Source organism: Dendroctonus ponderosae, unplaced genomic scaffold, assembly GCF_020466585.1.
Source record: "Dendroctonus ponderosae isolate FM_Combo_2020 unplaced genomic scaffold, Dpon_F_20191213v2 Dpon_F_20191213_10, whole genome shotgun sequence".
Classification (NCBI taxonomy): Eukaryota; Metazoa; Arthropoda; class Insecta; order Coleoptera; family Curculionidae; genus Dendroctonus; species Dendroctonus ponderosae.
In genome coordinates, this window is record NW_026017111.1 from 4764111 (window position 1) to 4778257 (window position 14147).

The following is a 14147-nucleotide window of genomic DNA, read 5'->3' on the forward strand; positions in this document are numbered from 1 at the left end:
TTGCTTCATGTTCATTTAATTTAAGTCATACATGGTTACCTATGCTAAAATCTGAAGTAGACCAGAGAAACATACACCCAAATTAAATTTACCCCAAAATTATTAATTAACTACCTTTATTAATTTAAACAATGAGATTAAGTCAAAGTCACATAACTGACAATTTGCACAGACGAATTATCAGAGCGAATTTTCATATACTGTATTATCCTACTATTGTTACACAATTTATTAACATACTCTTTTTTAGGTTCATTTAGGTTCTTTTGAAAACGATAGCAGAAAATAGCTATCGAAACGTCAAGGTAATTTTTCAAATTAATTTCTTTACTAATTGGAATTTTCTCTTACAGCTTGAGCCTAAGGGTGTCGTAGGATACCCTCTAGGTGATAGTTCTTGATTACTTTTTGATAAAAAAATAGGAGCACTATTTATCAATCTGTAATAGAAGACGTGAGGAAATTCTGTCTTTTTTAAAGACAAAAATTTTTGAGGCGAAATACCCAACAAGAAGTTTGTAAAAAAATTTCACACTTGTTTTGTTGAAATTGGTGTCACATTTGTGTTTACATTGACTGTAATTTGTTTTGCTCTAATCAACTTTTGCAAGGATTTAAAAAAATAGAAACAGAAGTTCTTTCATGTTATAAATGTCAACAACTCCAATAAATAAACAAGTCCCAACTGTCACTCAACAACGAGTAATTTGACGTTTCGCAGCGCCACCATCGGTAGTTGAACGCGCGAATTACGCTTCTGACCTCCGTTTTCAAATATGTTTTTCTCTATGAAACTGTCCAGGAAAGTTACATTTTGGAGCCCAGCTCTCTCTCTCTCTCTATTAGTGCCTACAGGGTGTCAACAAAATTACAAAATAAAGCCCGTTGAATTGCTATTATTGAAGTTGCTGGCATGGTACAGGGTGGTCCAAATCAACTTTGCCAACTTGGTCCGATAGAGCAAACTCGACTTTCCACAACTTTGGCTCAAACTAGGCCAAGCGTCTTATATTTCAAAAAGCGAGGAATTCTTCCGGTTTCTTGGGAAATTCACATCCTTAATGAATCATCCGACCTATGCACGTGGACTAAAACCATCCCTTCATCCAAAACGTGAAATAAATATCGATCACAGGGAGCAAAAGGGGAATGGAAATCTGCCAGATCTCGGTAACGGAACGTCGGATCAAAACCAAACCAATGCAAGGGCATTTCCTGAATGTTTGCCCACAAAAATTAAAATCTGTGTTCGCTTTCAGGATCAGTCGTAATCACCTGATCGAAAGCCCCGTGTTATGTCTTTAATGTTTTAGCATAAATCGCTAGTCTCTAAAGAGGGAGATTTACTTCATGTCGAACTGTCCCCCTGTTAAAGTTATATCTGAGAAACTGGTTCGAAATATCCAAACATTTGTTAGGTAGTCTATAGTCTGTTTCAAAAACCGGGTTTTCCTCTTGGGGTTTTCTTAAAAAAAAAGACCTTAAAATCCATGTTGAAGCTGAATTATTCTATCTACTGGCACTAGTTAGACTCATTCTACTTGCCCTAGTATGTTTGACGACGAATTTCGCACGCCCTGTATGGCCGCTTATAATTTACCAATTAATCACGTAAGCTTAGTGCCATCCAAATGCACCCGTGGTGCAAATAATCTCGTCCCAGCCTGTTTAGCGTCCGGGTTACCATGGAAACATCTCAGGCGAACGAAATTTCTTCACCCAAATCCAGCCGGTTTGGGCGAAGACTCTTTGCACCACGTTTAAATGTTTGTGATTTCAAAGTTAATATCAACCGTTTTTAATGGATTTTTTGAACCACTCTGGTCTATATTGATTAGGGTTTGTTTGAGCCATCTTTTGCCTACATTGCCTAGTAAGTTCAAATTACTCCAAATAGACCGAAAATTGGGAAACTCTATTACTTTCCTGATTCGTTATTCCATTTAATGAAAACGGCTTCTGGGAAGAAAATCCCCAACGTCAAAACACCAGAAATAACTGATTACCCACGATTTCCGCAAAGATTGATTGGGGGCGCATCCTTTGAAATTCCAATGAGCCCTTCGGGCGATTCCAAATGGAGAATGTCCCATGGAAATGGAAATAATAAACCGAATTATTTCGAACTTTACGACTTGCTTTGCTGGTTAACGACAGCAGTTGGAACGTTGGATTCTAAAACAACCGCATTGGACGCGATGAAATGTGCTGTTAACAAAAATTAATCAATTTGTAAGTGGACGTGTAGGAGGCCAGTATGGAGACAAAATGTGCAATGATTTCCTCAGGCTGAAATAGAAAAATTATTGTCGTTTGCAGGGATCCATTTGCTAAGTAACAATTCGCGTGATAATCGTTAAGTAGCCTGGAGACACCGCGATTTTTCAAAATTGTCGCATTAATGACCGTGTCCAGGGTGTCCCCAAAATGGGACAGCCTGTTGTTTCCTTGCGCTCCATTCGAGATCCCCCCGTAGATACCTGGATGGGTTTCATGGACAGATTTAGGCAAATGCTTCAAGCCGGCGAATTTATTAAACGTTTAGGAGCCGACACAATGAATGACACCCATAACGTTACGAAATAACCGGTTGTGTACAGATTTCCTGGAATGTTGGCCAATTAACTGAATGATTTTATTATTGCTTTTTGAAATGGCTCCGATAATAATAATATTTATGCTCATCGAGCCAATTAGCCGAGTCGAGTCCCAAGCACCGCAAGAAGCAGGTATGCCAGCACGGCCATTCGCCCTTAAATCTTGTTTTTTTCGAGCAAACACATCTGAATCCAACTAATCCCATTGCAATGTAGCCAGCAGCCAAATTACGCTAATGCATACATAACTCGACCATTAAACAATGTGTTGATATATTTGCGTTAATTAAAGCACATGCACTCGAAATCAAACATAAAAAAGTCGCGTCCTTATTGGCTGTTGGCAGTGGGAAAGATTGCGTTTTCGGTAGATCGCACCGACCGGCTTTAATCGACCCTCTCCAGCATGATTTCATTCGAAGGGAACTCGTTGAGGAAACCCAAATCTATCGTTTAATCTTTTCGATGTTATTTAGGTCAGGGTGGCCGGCTTCCTCATCAAGGGTGCATTTATCAAGGCCCCGAGCTCCAGCGTTCACTCGATTTATTAATTAGCATTTGTTTCGGCGACACTGTAAGCAAACATAGTACGTGCGCAAATACCAGAAAACTTCCACACGTTTTTATCACATGTTTACATTGTTTTATCGTTCGGATTTACCTCTCCAAATCCAAAGGATCATAAAAATCCAAGCGCTCATCGCACTTAGTCAGCAAATGTCACATTTTTGACACGTCTTATTGAACTTGACCGACGCGCATGACAGCTGAACGTCACCGACAACTCAAAAGTGTCATCCTCAACTGCCATGAAGCATCATACAAATCCACCAAAAAAAAACCGCTTGCTAATAATCAATGGCATGAGACGCAATTTCCTCAGCAGGTTTTGAGCACGTTGAAAGTGCTGTCTCGAAACGACCCTGTTTGTTACGTGGTAGTTGTATTCAATTTCATTTTCACAAGGCAAAAAGTCAATAATAAATGCGAGGTCGCATATAAAGACGACACGGCCGGCTTTAAAGTTTTCGAAATCGATACAGAATACGAATTCTGGTTTCTCTTTTATTTGATTTTTTCGTCATTTTTATTTTGCTATTCGCAGTCGGTGAATGGGCGCAGGAAATCGATACATCTTAATCCGCGATTCAAGGGGCGCTGAAAAGGGCTGTCGTGTCCTTCTTCATACTTGCATCGAGGCCAGGATTGGACTTGAGATGAAACAAAGTGGAGAGCAAAGACTGGCGGATTTGCATAAAAGATAAATTTTATCGACAAGTTCCATTATCTGTTTGGTTGGAAATTGCGGAAAAATCAGGCAATGCAACCGCGAAAAACTGCAAGATAAATCAAGAATCGGAAATTTTCCAAATGCATCCCTGTATAGCGATTTATTGATGCTGATTATTATTACCTTTGGCCAACGTGTCACATTGACACCATTTATAACCTCAAACAGTCTAGAACGTGACGCAATGTCACGAAATTAAAGTAATGATTATCATCAGTTTCCGGTATAATTCTGCTCTAAATGCACAAAAACCTTTTTATGATGAATGGACATCTTCAATACCCCTTTCAAACATTTGCCTCAGTACTACGCCAAGCCAGAGAAAGCCAGAACGTCAAAGGAAACTAGTTTTGATCGACTCTCTATAAATCCAGCCATTACGGCCTTGGTCGGATATCAGTCGTTTGTGCCAGTTTGGCTCCGAGTTCGTTTTTAGCCCGTGTTCAGGGGAAAAATATTCAGGGTCTAGGACAATAACTTAGCAAATAGCAAAATAAATAAAAAAAAACTAATAGCAAAAACACATTGCTATAACAAATTCTACTTTGACTGTTGTATGGGATTTTTGATGCAATTGCAGATTAATTCGCGGAATTTATGAGCTTTTAAATTACGAATTATAGCGAGTAAACGCGCCGAGCGTGACTCAACGGTGCTGATGACAAATAATGAATTGATTTCGTTTACTGTTCAGATCTTTGCCGTTTTTCAGCAGAAACTGGGTTTCTAAAATCAAACTACTTGCAGTTTGAAAAAATACTTTCAATGGCCGTTCAAACATATGCTCTAGTACTACAGCGCCAAAACGTCAAAGGAAACTAGTTTTGATCGATTCTCCATCTATCCAGCCATTACTGGCTTGGTTGCGATTTCAATATTCTCTTCCTAATTTGTCTGGGAGCTTCCTTTTAGTCCAAGTGCTCAGGAAATTAATCGACAAAATCTCCGAGGCAAGTTTGAAAAAATAGTCAGGGTTGCCGAAACTTCTTATGACGTTTTATACGTTGAGGTCAGTGGGTTTTGTATGCATTTGCAAATGATTCATCTGAATTCATGATAATTTAAATTGTGAATAGCTATCACATGTCCCAACACTGACTCAATTAATCTGATGATACATAATGAATCAATCATGTTTACCGTTTAAACTGTCGCTGTGTTTCACGAGAAAATCGGTCAAACGACACCCTAAATGAGTTTTAACGCCGTTTAAAACATTTGCACTGGCACTACAAGTATAGAGCGTGAAAGAAAACTAGTTTAGATACAGCCTCCATCTATTCCACCCTTGCGGGATTTGTTTCCAGATCAATCCTTTCCTCCAAGAGCTCCCTTCTAGACCAGGTGCTCAAGGAATGTTAGGAGTTAGGAGTATCAAAACTGAATGCAGGGGCTGACGAAAAACTGTGTTTTTCTGAAGCAATTGCACATTATTTCTCAGCATGAATTTAAGATAATTTAAATTACGGAGAGCAACTAGAACACGTGCTAACCTTGACTCAATAATGCATTAATCAGATTTACTATTCAGATCTTCGTCGGGTTTTACTAGAAACTGGTCTTTTAAGGTCAAACTGTTTATAGTTTGAAATTCCCAGAATCCACAAACAACCTACATTCGTTTTTCAATGCACTTTGAAACATTTGCTCGCTCACTATAAGACTAGAACGTCAAAGGAAACTAGTTTTGATAGAGCACCCAGCTGCCTATCCACATAGGCTGGGTTTCCAGATCAATATTGTCGACCAATTTTGACTGGGATTTCCTGTTTAACCCGGGTGTCTAGGAAAACTATTTAATACCCGCATTCGAAATTAATGGAATTCATGCTGCAATTAGCTGAATGTAGAGCAACCTCGGCTAGCACACGTGCCAGCCTTGGAGTGAGTGAATCTGCTGACAACTAGTGAATTAATCAGATCGAGTATTCAAATTTTGATTGAGTTCGACTAAAAACTGGTCTTATGCGGTCAATCGGTATTGTAATTTGGAAAGCACACAATCCGCATCGCCCGGTATAATGAGCAAATGAGGTAATTTCAAACGGTATGTTGTTGATCAATTTGTAAGATATAATTTTCGAACAGTAACGCGGAAGTGGCGATTTAACATCGCCAATTCATGCAGAAGATTATGGGCCCCCCCATTTCTATCAAATCTAATAAAAACAGGAAGAGTTGAACCGGAAAACCGGCACGATTTAACGACAAAACTCTGTTATCAATTATTCCGGCTGAAAATTCTTGCCTGTTGGCGCAATCAATCATTAAGACAACCATATTTTTGCGCTTTTGTTTCACTAAGATCTCGACATCATTGTTTTGCAAGATTAATTGCAGCCTTTGCCACTGAAAAATCTAAACGTCCATTAGGCCAAGCCGGTTTGAGTATTTACATTAATAATAATAACGAAAGCGCTTGATCTTTGTTGATTTCATTGGCCTGCCATCCCGCCAGATTTAGCGCCAATTGATAATTGCACAAGGCCCAAATGGACTTGATGGTTTTGTGGTTTTTAGGTTCTACTGGGATCTGTGCATGTTACTGCTGCTGGTGGCGAATCTAATCATTCTGCCTGTGGCGATAAGTTTCTTCAATGATGATCTGAGCACCAGATGGATAGCCTTCAACTGTCTATCCGACACGATATTCCTAATCGATATAGTTGTTAATTTTAGAACGGGTAAGTGATCGAAAACTGGCCTCTGGACTCGGTGTGCATGATGTTGATTGGTTGCAGGGATAATGCAGCAGGACAATGCCGAACAGGTGATCCTGGATCCTAAATTGATAGCCCGACACTATCTGCGAACGTGGTTTTTTCTGGATCTAATCTCGTCCATTCCGTTGGACTATATTTTCCTGATTTTCAATCAGGTGGGCCTGGACAGCGTCCATTTTCCATTCAACTCAATTTTGTTTCAGTTCCAGGACTACGGCGATAGTTTCCAGTTTCTGCACGCTGGCAGGGCTTTGAGGATTCTGCGGCTGGCAAAACTGCTCTCATTGGTGCGTTTGCTGCGCCTGTCCCGTCTGGTGCGCTACGTCAGCCAATGGGAGGAGGTTTACGTAAGTAGTTTGTCCTCGTTTCGATGTAGCAGTAACAGTTGCGCAGCGCTTCTCCATTTTTTTATTTGGGAAATTCACAATTATTGGTTGACACTTCATGGCTAGTAGAAGCTCTGACGTTCATTTGCTCTGAGTACTAGATCGCAGGTGGCTGTCGCTACATTTAGGAAGATGAACATTTCGATTGCGACCGGAAATGTCCCGGAATTGTTCGATTGACGTTCAAAATAGCTGTTTTTCAGAACGCCATTGATATGAAGACGTTTATTCGCACTTTAGCAGCTGTAGATGTAGAATTTTGCGCTTGAGAACACATAGTTTTTACAATGCAATATTTTCCATAGAAGTTCAATTTCAGCAAAAGTTGTTAAAATAGATTTGAAGCCGGCCCTGTCCGATGTGGCGCAGCGCCGTATTCAGACTTAAATCAGTTGAAAAGTTGAGCACTCAAAGTTATTACTATGATGACGATTAATTTTGGTTGATTTTTATGATTTTGCCTTGAATTTATATTATTTAGGTTGCCACCAACATTGATTGAATTGGAGATTGTGCTATTGTTGATCAACCTTTTCCGATTTGGAAAAAACCTTTAGTCCGGTTCTCCTAGTCGGAACAGATCTGACTTCAGGACCGTATTAAGACTCTCGTCCTGTGATTCCAATCTGTTAATATTTTTCAAATAATGGATGTTTTATGAACAACAGCAGAATGAGGTCATCAGGAGTTTCAAATAAATACGTTTGAAATATAGTGAATTTTATAAGGCATTTTAGTGCAGCCTCATTTAGACCATGAGTTTCGCAAGAACCAATCGATCGACAGAGTTCATTTTACCGAGGAAAAATTGAAAAGTTTTTTGAACAAGACAATTTTTTAAAAGACGTTTTGGTCAGTAGCGTTTTGAAAATAAATTCCTCGATAACCAACTGATGTAGAACGTTGAAATTTGATGCATTTTGCAGACGAAACGCGTTTGGATCAATGAGAAAACTCGAATTTGCGCCATCATCACGTATTTTTCTACGGATTTTTTTGTTCAAGTCAGATTTTAAGGCTCTTCTGGGCAGATTCGGTTGCATTGACTAAAGCTGAAGGTTTCGACTTTTGCGACGTCATCAGGTATTTGTCCATCTATGGATTTTTTGATTCCGTCAATTGTTTTAGCGGTTTTGGGCAATTGCATATTCAAAATAATTATCGCGATAACAAGTCGATCTAACGCGTTTCAACTTGGTGCCAAGATCAGATATTCTGCTGTAGATTTTCACTAACAGGCTCAGTTTTTTCAGGAGTTTTCAGCAGTCTCCAAGTTGACACTAAATTTATCAAGAACCGCGGCTGCTTGAATGCTGCAAGTTCTTTGCCTCATCATCAGGAATGTTTATGATGACAATTTTCAACGCATTTCCATTGCGGCTTTGAGCAGTCAAATGTTGACTTAAACCTTTCCACAACCAGTCAATGTAGAGTCCTGTGCTGTGAAGAGTTTGGAAGAGAAACACCGGTTTTCTTTAACCTTAAAAAACGGGGCTTTGGCTCATTATCAGCCTGCTTTTTATACAATTTTTCTCAAGTCCTTATCTCCAGAGCCAACTATGCTATCGACTTTCAGTTAAAAAAGTTTCGACTTTTTGCCAACATCAGATATTATGAGGCCAATTTTCAAACATGATCCGTCTTGCCAAAGCCGTTGCACACTGGGGTGTTAACAATATAAAACTGATGAAAGAAACTTTAACGCTAGTTTCATCGGAAACCGAGTTTTGTGAACAAATCTCCTAGTTTTAATTTTAAGCCATCCTCATACATTTTCTTCCATAGTTGTGTTATTACTTGTGGTTGTTTCAGTTTTCATTGAACAAATTTGAAATTTTCCGTTGAAAAAGGTTAGTGCAAGCCGGCCCTGTTCACTGTTTCAGATGTGTATGAGTGTTGTTTTATGTCATAAATGTCATCAACTCCAAACAACCAAGTCTGACAAGTTTCAACTGTCAGTCGACAACAAGTAATTTGACGTTTTGCAGCGCCACCATCGGTAGTTGAACTTGCGAAAACTTAGGCAACGTTTACACCATGGGCGATTTCGTGCGCATAATAAAAATCGTGAATAGACGTCAGTCTAGGACAGGGTTGTATTCAGATTAATTTGGCGTTTGGAAAACGAGTTTGATTTTTTGATCACCTTTGTCACTTTTCGTTTGTTTGTTGGTGGAAAACTGGTAATTTGGAGCCAACACTTTGCGCCTGGGGTGTTACTATTCCGCCTGCATACATATTTTAGCAGACAACCATACATTTCCACAGGAGACTTATAAAACACGACAGCGTTTGACTGTTTAATTGATAACCTGGCGAATCCCTTGAGGATATATCGTGACGCACAGTTAAATTTATTCCAGGGATCGGCCCAGCTGGTCGATACTACGTTCGCGATTTTTTTTTCGTAAATAACCGTCTTTCGTCCGTCTGCTGGATGTGTGAATGACAAAGACCCAAGATGCCCCCAAGGCTTTGGACGGGCCAACAATACAAACCAATGTTTTTTTGGAAAAATCTTGTAAATATTTCCAGACAGAGTTCCGTTCTGCTTGAACACAAACTAGTGTTTGATCTGTGCATGCGCTTGCCGTCGCCATTCTCATCAATCAAAACTCTTTCATTTTTCCGTCCTAAGTTCGTTCTTCCGGTCGACGCGACTCACGCTTCCTATCTATTATCTTGTGTTCTTCGCTTTCTAGATCTTGCAGAATCTTCAAAAAAAGCGAACGGAAAGAAGAGGCCGATACAGTTCCGACCTGCACAAGCCGAGCACCAAGAGCAACTTGATATTTAAGGTAAAACTGTGCTTTTGGCATTGCGCATGAATCGTTCGCGCGCCAGCCGCGCTTGCTTCCGCTGACAACACGATATTATTGATTGGTTTATTATCTTTTTCACAACTTTTGTACTTTTATATTTTTGTAATTTGAACGCTTGACTACTACTACTACTACTACTACAGTTGGTGGGTTCGATTGGTGCAGGCAAACAACTCATGCTTGGATTTACGTTTGAAAGTGTAGCTTTTATGTCGGTATTACGCTACGCACTATTCTCCGATTTATCGCCCAATAAATTGGTTATTTTCTTGACCGAGTTGGCGCAGTGATGCCGAAATGGCTTGCTGCGCCAACCCAACGCTCCGACACAGTAACTCATCGGTGCAGTCACCCATTTGGTAAAACGCTACTCATAAAGAATGTGGTGACCTTTTCTTTGTTAGGGGTTAAAATTCCAGTCCCGGACCTCGTCAAGCTTTAATCCGTTAATCCGCCCTTGGGTTAAAGGCTAAGCGAGTTTCAAAGTGCGGCACAGTGAGACGCGATGTGTTATAATGAAAAATTCTCTACAAGTTCAGAGTTGTACGTTCAGTAAAGAAGAGTGCAAAATCTTCAAAAATTCATGCAAATCACAAGAAATCCTGGATTTTGCGCGCCTCGTAAATGTTGATTTGAAAATGAACGCTTTTACGCAACCCCAGACTCTTCAATCAAAAATTCCAACTTTCAAAGTACAGCCAGTAGAAACTTGAACAATTGACATTCTGGAGACATTTTTTAAAATAAAATTTTGGCGTAAACTTGCAGCTAAATGTCTGATATTCAAATTTCGTGCGGCGTTTTGTGACAAATCCACCATAATTTACTCGGGCACGTTGTTATAACTGGACCGAATTACAAATTCTCCATGCCTGCATCCACCCTGCGACTCAGTTGATGAATATGAGACTAAAAGTTCTACATCTACATGCCGAGCAGGGGCAAAGTAATACTAAACTTACCAAAACGGTGTCCTGCCACCTGGAAAGAAAGAAGAAAACGTGTTTAGTACAGCAGGAAATCAGCAGAGCAAAGAGAGAGAATATAAATAATCCATAAAACTTCAGTTGCTCGTCGGAAAACTAAGCTCAATTCTAGTTAAATCATTTATAAATTAGAGATCATTCTTAACAGCTTTCTACAAGCTGGGGCCCCATCCTCTATTTTCTGCCCATCAATCCTCAAAAATTCTTCACAGTTCCACAAACTGCAGCACTTCCGATAAGGGCCACAATGATTCTATATTTCCCTTCCAAGAACGCGATTTACACGACACAAAGGATTATCGACCGATTTCGTCCACTGTCGGTAGCAAACTGAATAAACATACACCCTTTAAAAAAAAAAAGCATCAAAGTTCAGAATAAACCTGCTTATTTAATCATTTGCGTGTTCGCCTTACCAGTGAGTTATAACTCACCAACTCACAGAGCAGAATCAACACAAAAGCGCAACTCAACACAGTGTTACCCAGGCCTATCTCACAACAAATTGGTTTGGCGCAATTTCAGTAAAACCAGCCTAGATTTCAACAGTTTTCTTCTGTTGCCTGTTGGCAACGGTGTGTAGATCGTAGGCTATGAGCCAASAGTCAAATTTTTTGCTGATGCYTCCAAAGAAACAACCAATTTTCTTTATTAATTGCTGAACTTATTGCAAACAACACAGATTTTCAACATCTGAAAMTCAMCAAAAAGGCAAAAACAACCTAACCCCTAATTCTTTGYCACTTTACTTSGAGAATCGCTGCCAACATTATCATTGCACAGTTGGTAAGCAACAAATAACCCCGAAAATTCCCGGAAAATCTTCTGCTGATCGCAGCCCAATTTATTGGGGAAAAGTGCGTGGTGTAAAACCGGTATTAGACGTTGCCTTGGGCGCCTTATTCTGAAAAACAGCCATTTTTGTCTAGTCAATAATCGCAAGCATGGATGCTGCCAGCGATCGGATCAGATCGGAGCCGGCTCAGACTCCAAACTTAAATCCAAGCGTGCATTTAGTGGACGATCGATTGATTGATTACGTAGCGAATTGAAGGCTAGTTTTGCAACATTCCGTAGCACTTTCGAGCGATGGCTCTTCCTTTCTTCCGGTCCTCTGAATCGAGCGCCTGCAGCTGCTTCAACTCAGATTCAGTGGAAACCAGCAAAAAATATCGTGATCAGTGGCCGACTTTGACTTTGTTAACTCACGCAACAGCTTTGATGCACTTTTCGTAGTTTTAACATCGGTTTTGGGTGTTTCGTAGTCGATAAGCGTTGCTGGTAATGGGCGCAGTCGGCAGCACTGAAAATGAGTTGAGTAATTTCACCAGGCCCTTGTAGGTCTTGGGTTGTTACTCAAAAAAACGCGACATCCTGAACACTAAATTGCTATTCAGGGCGGCTAGAGTGTTGCTTTATTAGTGCACACCGGCATTCGCCTAGGTAAGTATGAAACCTCATACTTTCCAGCTTCTTATTTACTACTACTATGCGCAGTGCCTTGATAGATCTGTTGGCGTATTGTTGACTAGTACTCATAGGGCTGGATGACTTAGGTTGGGTAGCCGAAGGCTCTTAGTTGAAAACCTGCAGATTTCGATTGTCGGTTCAGGGTCTCGGATAAGCATTCCTGCTGCCAGCTGCCATCTGTAATAGCTTTTCTGTTTCAGTTTCTTAATATGGCCAGCGTTTTCATGCGGATATTCAACCTGATTTGCATGATGCTTCTGATTGGACACTGGTCGGGATGTCTTCAGTTCCTCGTGCCCATGCTTCAAGCATTTCCAGCCAATTCATGGGTCGCAATCAACGAACTACAAGTAAGGAACTTCAACATCACTTCCAGGCTGACTGACTTTAAACAAATGCGTTTGGATTGCTTGCAGGAGGCCTATTGGTTGGAACAGTACTCGTGGGCTCTGTTCAAAGCCATGTCCCATATGCTCTGTATTGGCTATGGGCGATTYCCRCCCCAATCACTGACCGACATGTGGCTGACGATGCTTTCGATGATTTCRGGCGCCACCTGTTACGCCCTGTTTCTTGGACACGCCACCAATCTCATCCAGAGCTTGGATTCATCCAGGCGACAGTATAGAGAAAAGGTACCACTGCTGGACCACATCAAAACTTCATCCAGTTTCTGGTGTTCTTCGTGTGTTTGAACAGGTGAAGCAAGTGGAGGAGTACATGGCATACCGGAAGCTCCCCAGGGAAATGCGCCAACGCATCACCGAATACTTCGAGCACCGATATCAGGGCAAGTTCTTCGATGAGGAAATCATTCTGGGGGAACTATCGGAGAAGCTCAGAGAGGATGTGATCAACTACAACTGTCGCTCCTTGGTGGCTTCTGTGCCATTCTTCGCCAATGCCGACTCCAACTTCGTTTCAGACGTTGTTACTAAGTTGAAATACGAAGTCTTCCAACCTGGTAAGTTTGCTTAAAACGTTCAATGACAGAGTTGTAGCATTCCACGTTTTCCAGGTGATATTATAATAAAGGAAGGTACCATTGGAACCAAGATGTACTTCATCCAAGAAGGAATCGTGGACATTGTGATGGCCAATGGGGAAGTGGCGACGAGCTTGAGCGACGGTTCCTACTTTGGAGAGATCTGCCTCTTGACGAATGCCAGAAGAGTGGCGTCGGTACGAGCTGAGACGTACTGCAATCTGTTCTCTTTGTCGGTCGACCATTTCAATGCAGTTCTGGATCAGTACCCGCTAATGCGACGCACCATGGAGTCAGTCGCGGCGGAGAGGTCAGTGCGTTGGTTGGTATAAAATAACCCTCGGGGTTTTATTACAGTTTTTTAGTGGCTTTTGGTGTGCTACACGTTTGAGTTGGTTCGGTATTTACGCTTACACCATTTTCTATGTCTATTGGGAATCAGGCTGTCTCTTGAGGGCGCTGGATGGATATTTCATGAACCATTTTGTCAGATGATAATTGGCAGGAATAAAATTGAATTATTCTAGTTAATTCGATGTGTGTGTGATTTTTGATGATGGCTTATCTTTCTTCAAAATTGAAAAAATGCCTGGCTCCGCTGCCATTAATGGTCAAAGTTCTTCAAAAAATTCTCTTTTTTGAAATATACAGGACGATTCACAACCTTATGGACACAGAGCAGGGGCGTGTAGAGGACCTCAAAACAAGTCGAGTTTCGATTTAAGTTTTTTCTCAGGCCCACGGTTAACGAGATACAGGGTAGATAAGTTCTATATTGTTGAGGCGGATTCATTTTTTTTACAAACTTCTTGTTGGGTATTTCGCCTCAAAAATGTTTGTCTTTAAAAAAGACAGAATTTCCTCACGTCTTTTATTACAGATTGATA

The 14147-nt window shown here is 40.6% G+C and overlaps 1 protein-coding gene across 9 annotated transcripts in view; it reads left to right on the top strand.

Moving 5' to 3' along the window:
• The window catches only part of LOC109545694 (potassium/sodium hyperpolarization-activated cyclic nucleotide-gated channel 2), a 27637-nt gene that overhangs the window by 8672 nt on the left and 4818 nt on the right, over positions 1-14147 (top strand). For 3 of the 9 annotated variants that reach the window (XM_048661961.1, XM_048661960.1, XM_048661963.1), the window contains exons 3-9: positions 6409-6572; positions 6630-6766; positions 6815-6958; positions 9700-9795; positions 12476-12910; positions 12975-13239; positions 13294-13570. In XM_048661961.1, coding sequence (XP_048517918.1) covers positions 6409-6572; positions 6630-6766; positions 6815-6958; positions 9700-9795; positions 12476-12910; positions 12975-13239; positions 13294-13570 — 1518 coding nt within the window. Of the gene's footprint in view, positions 1-6408; positions 6573-6629; positions 6959-9699; positions 9796-12475; positions 12911-12974; positions 13240-13293; positions 13583-14147 lie in introns of all 9 variants that reach the window. The other 6 variants (XM_019916520.2, XM_048661962.1, XM_019916517.2 and 3 more) reach the window with 6 other exon arrangements.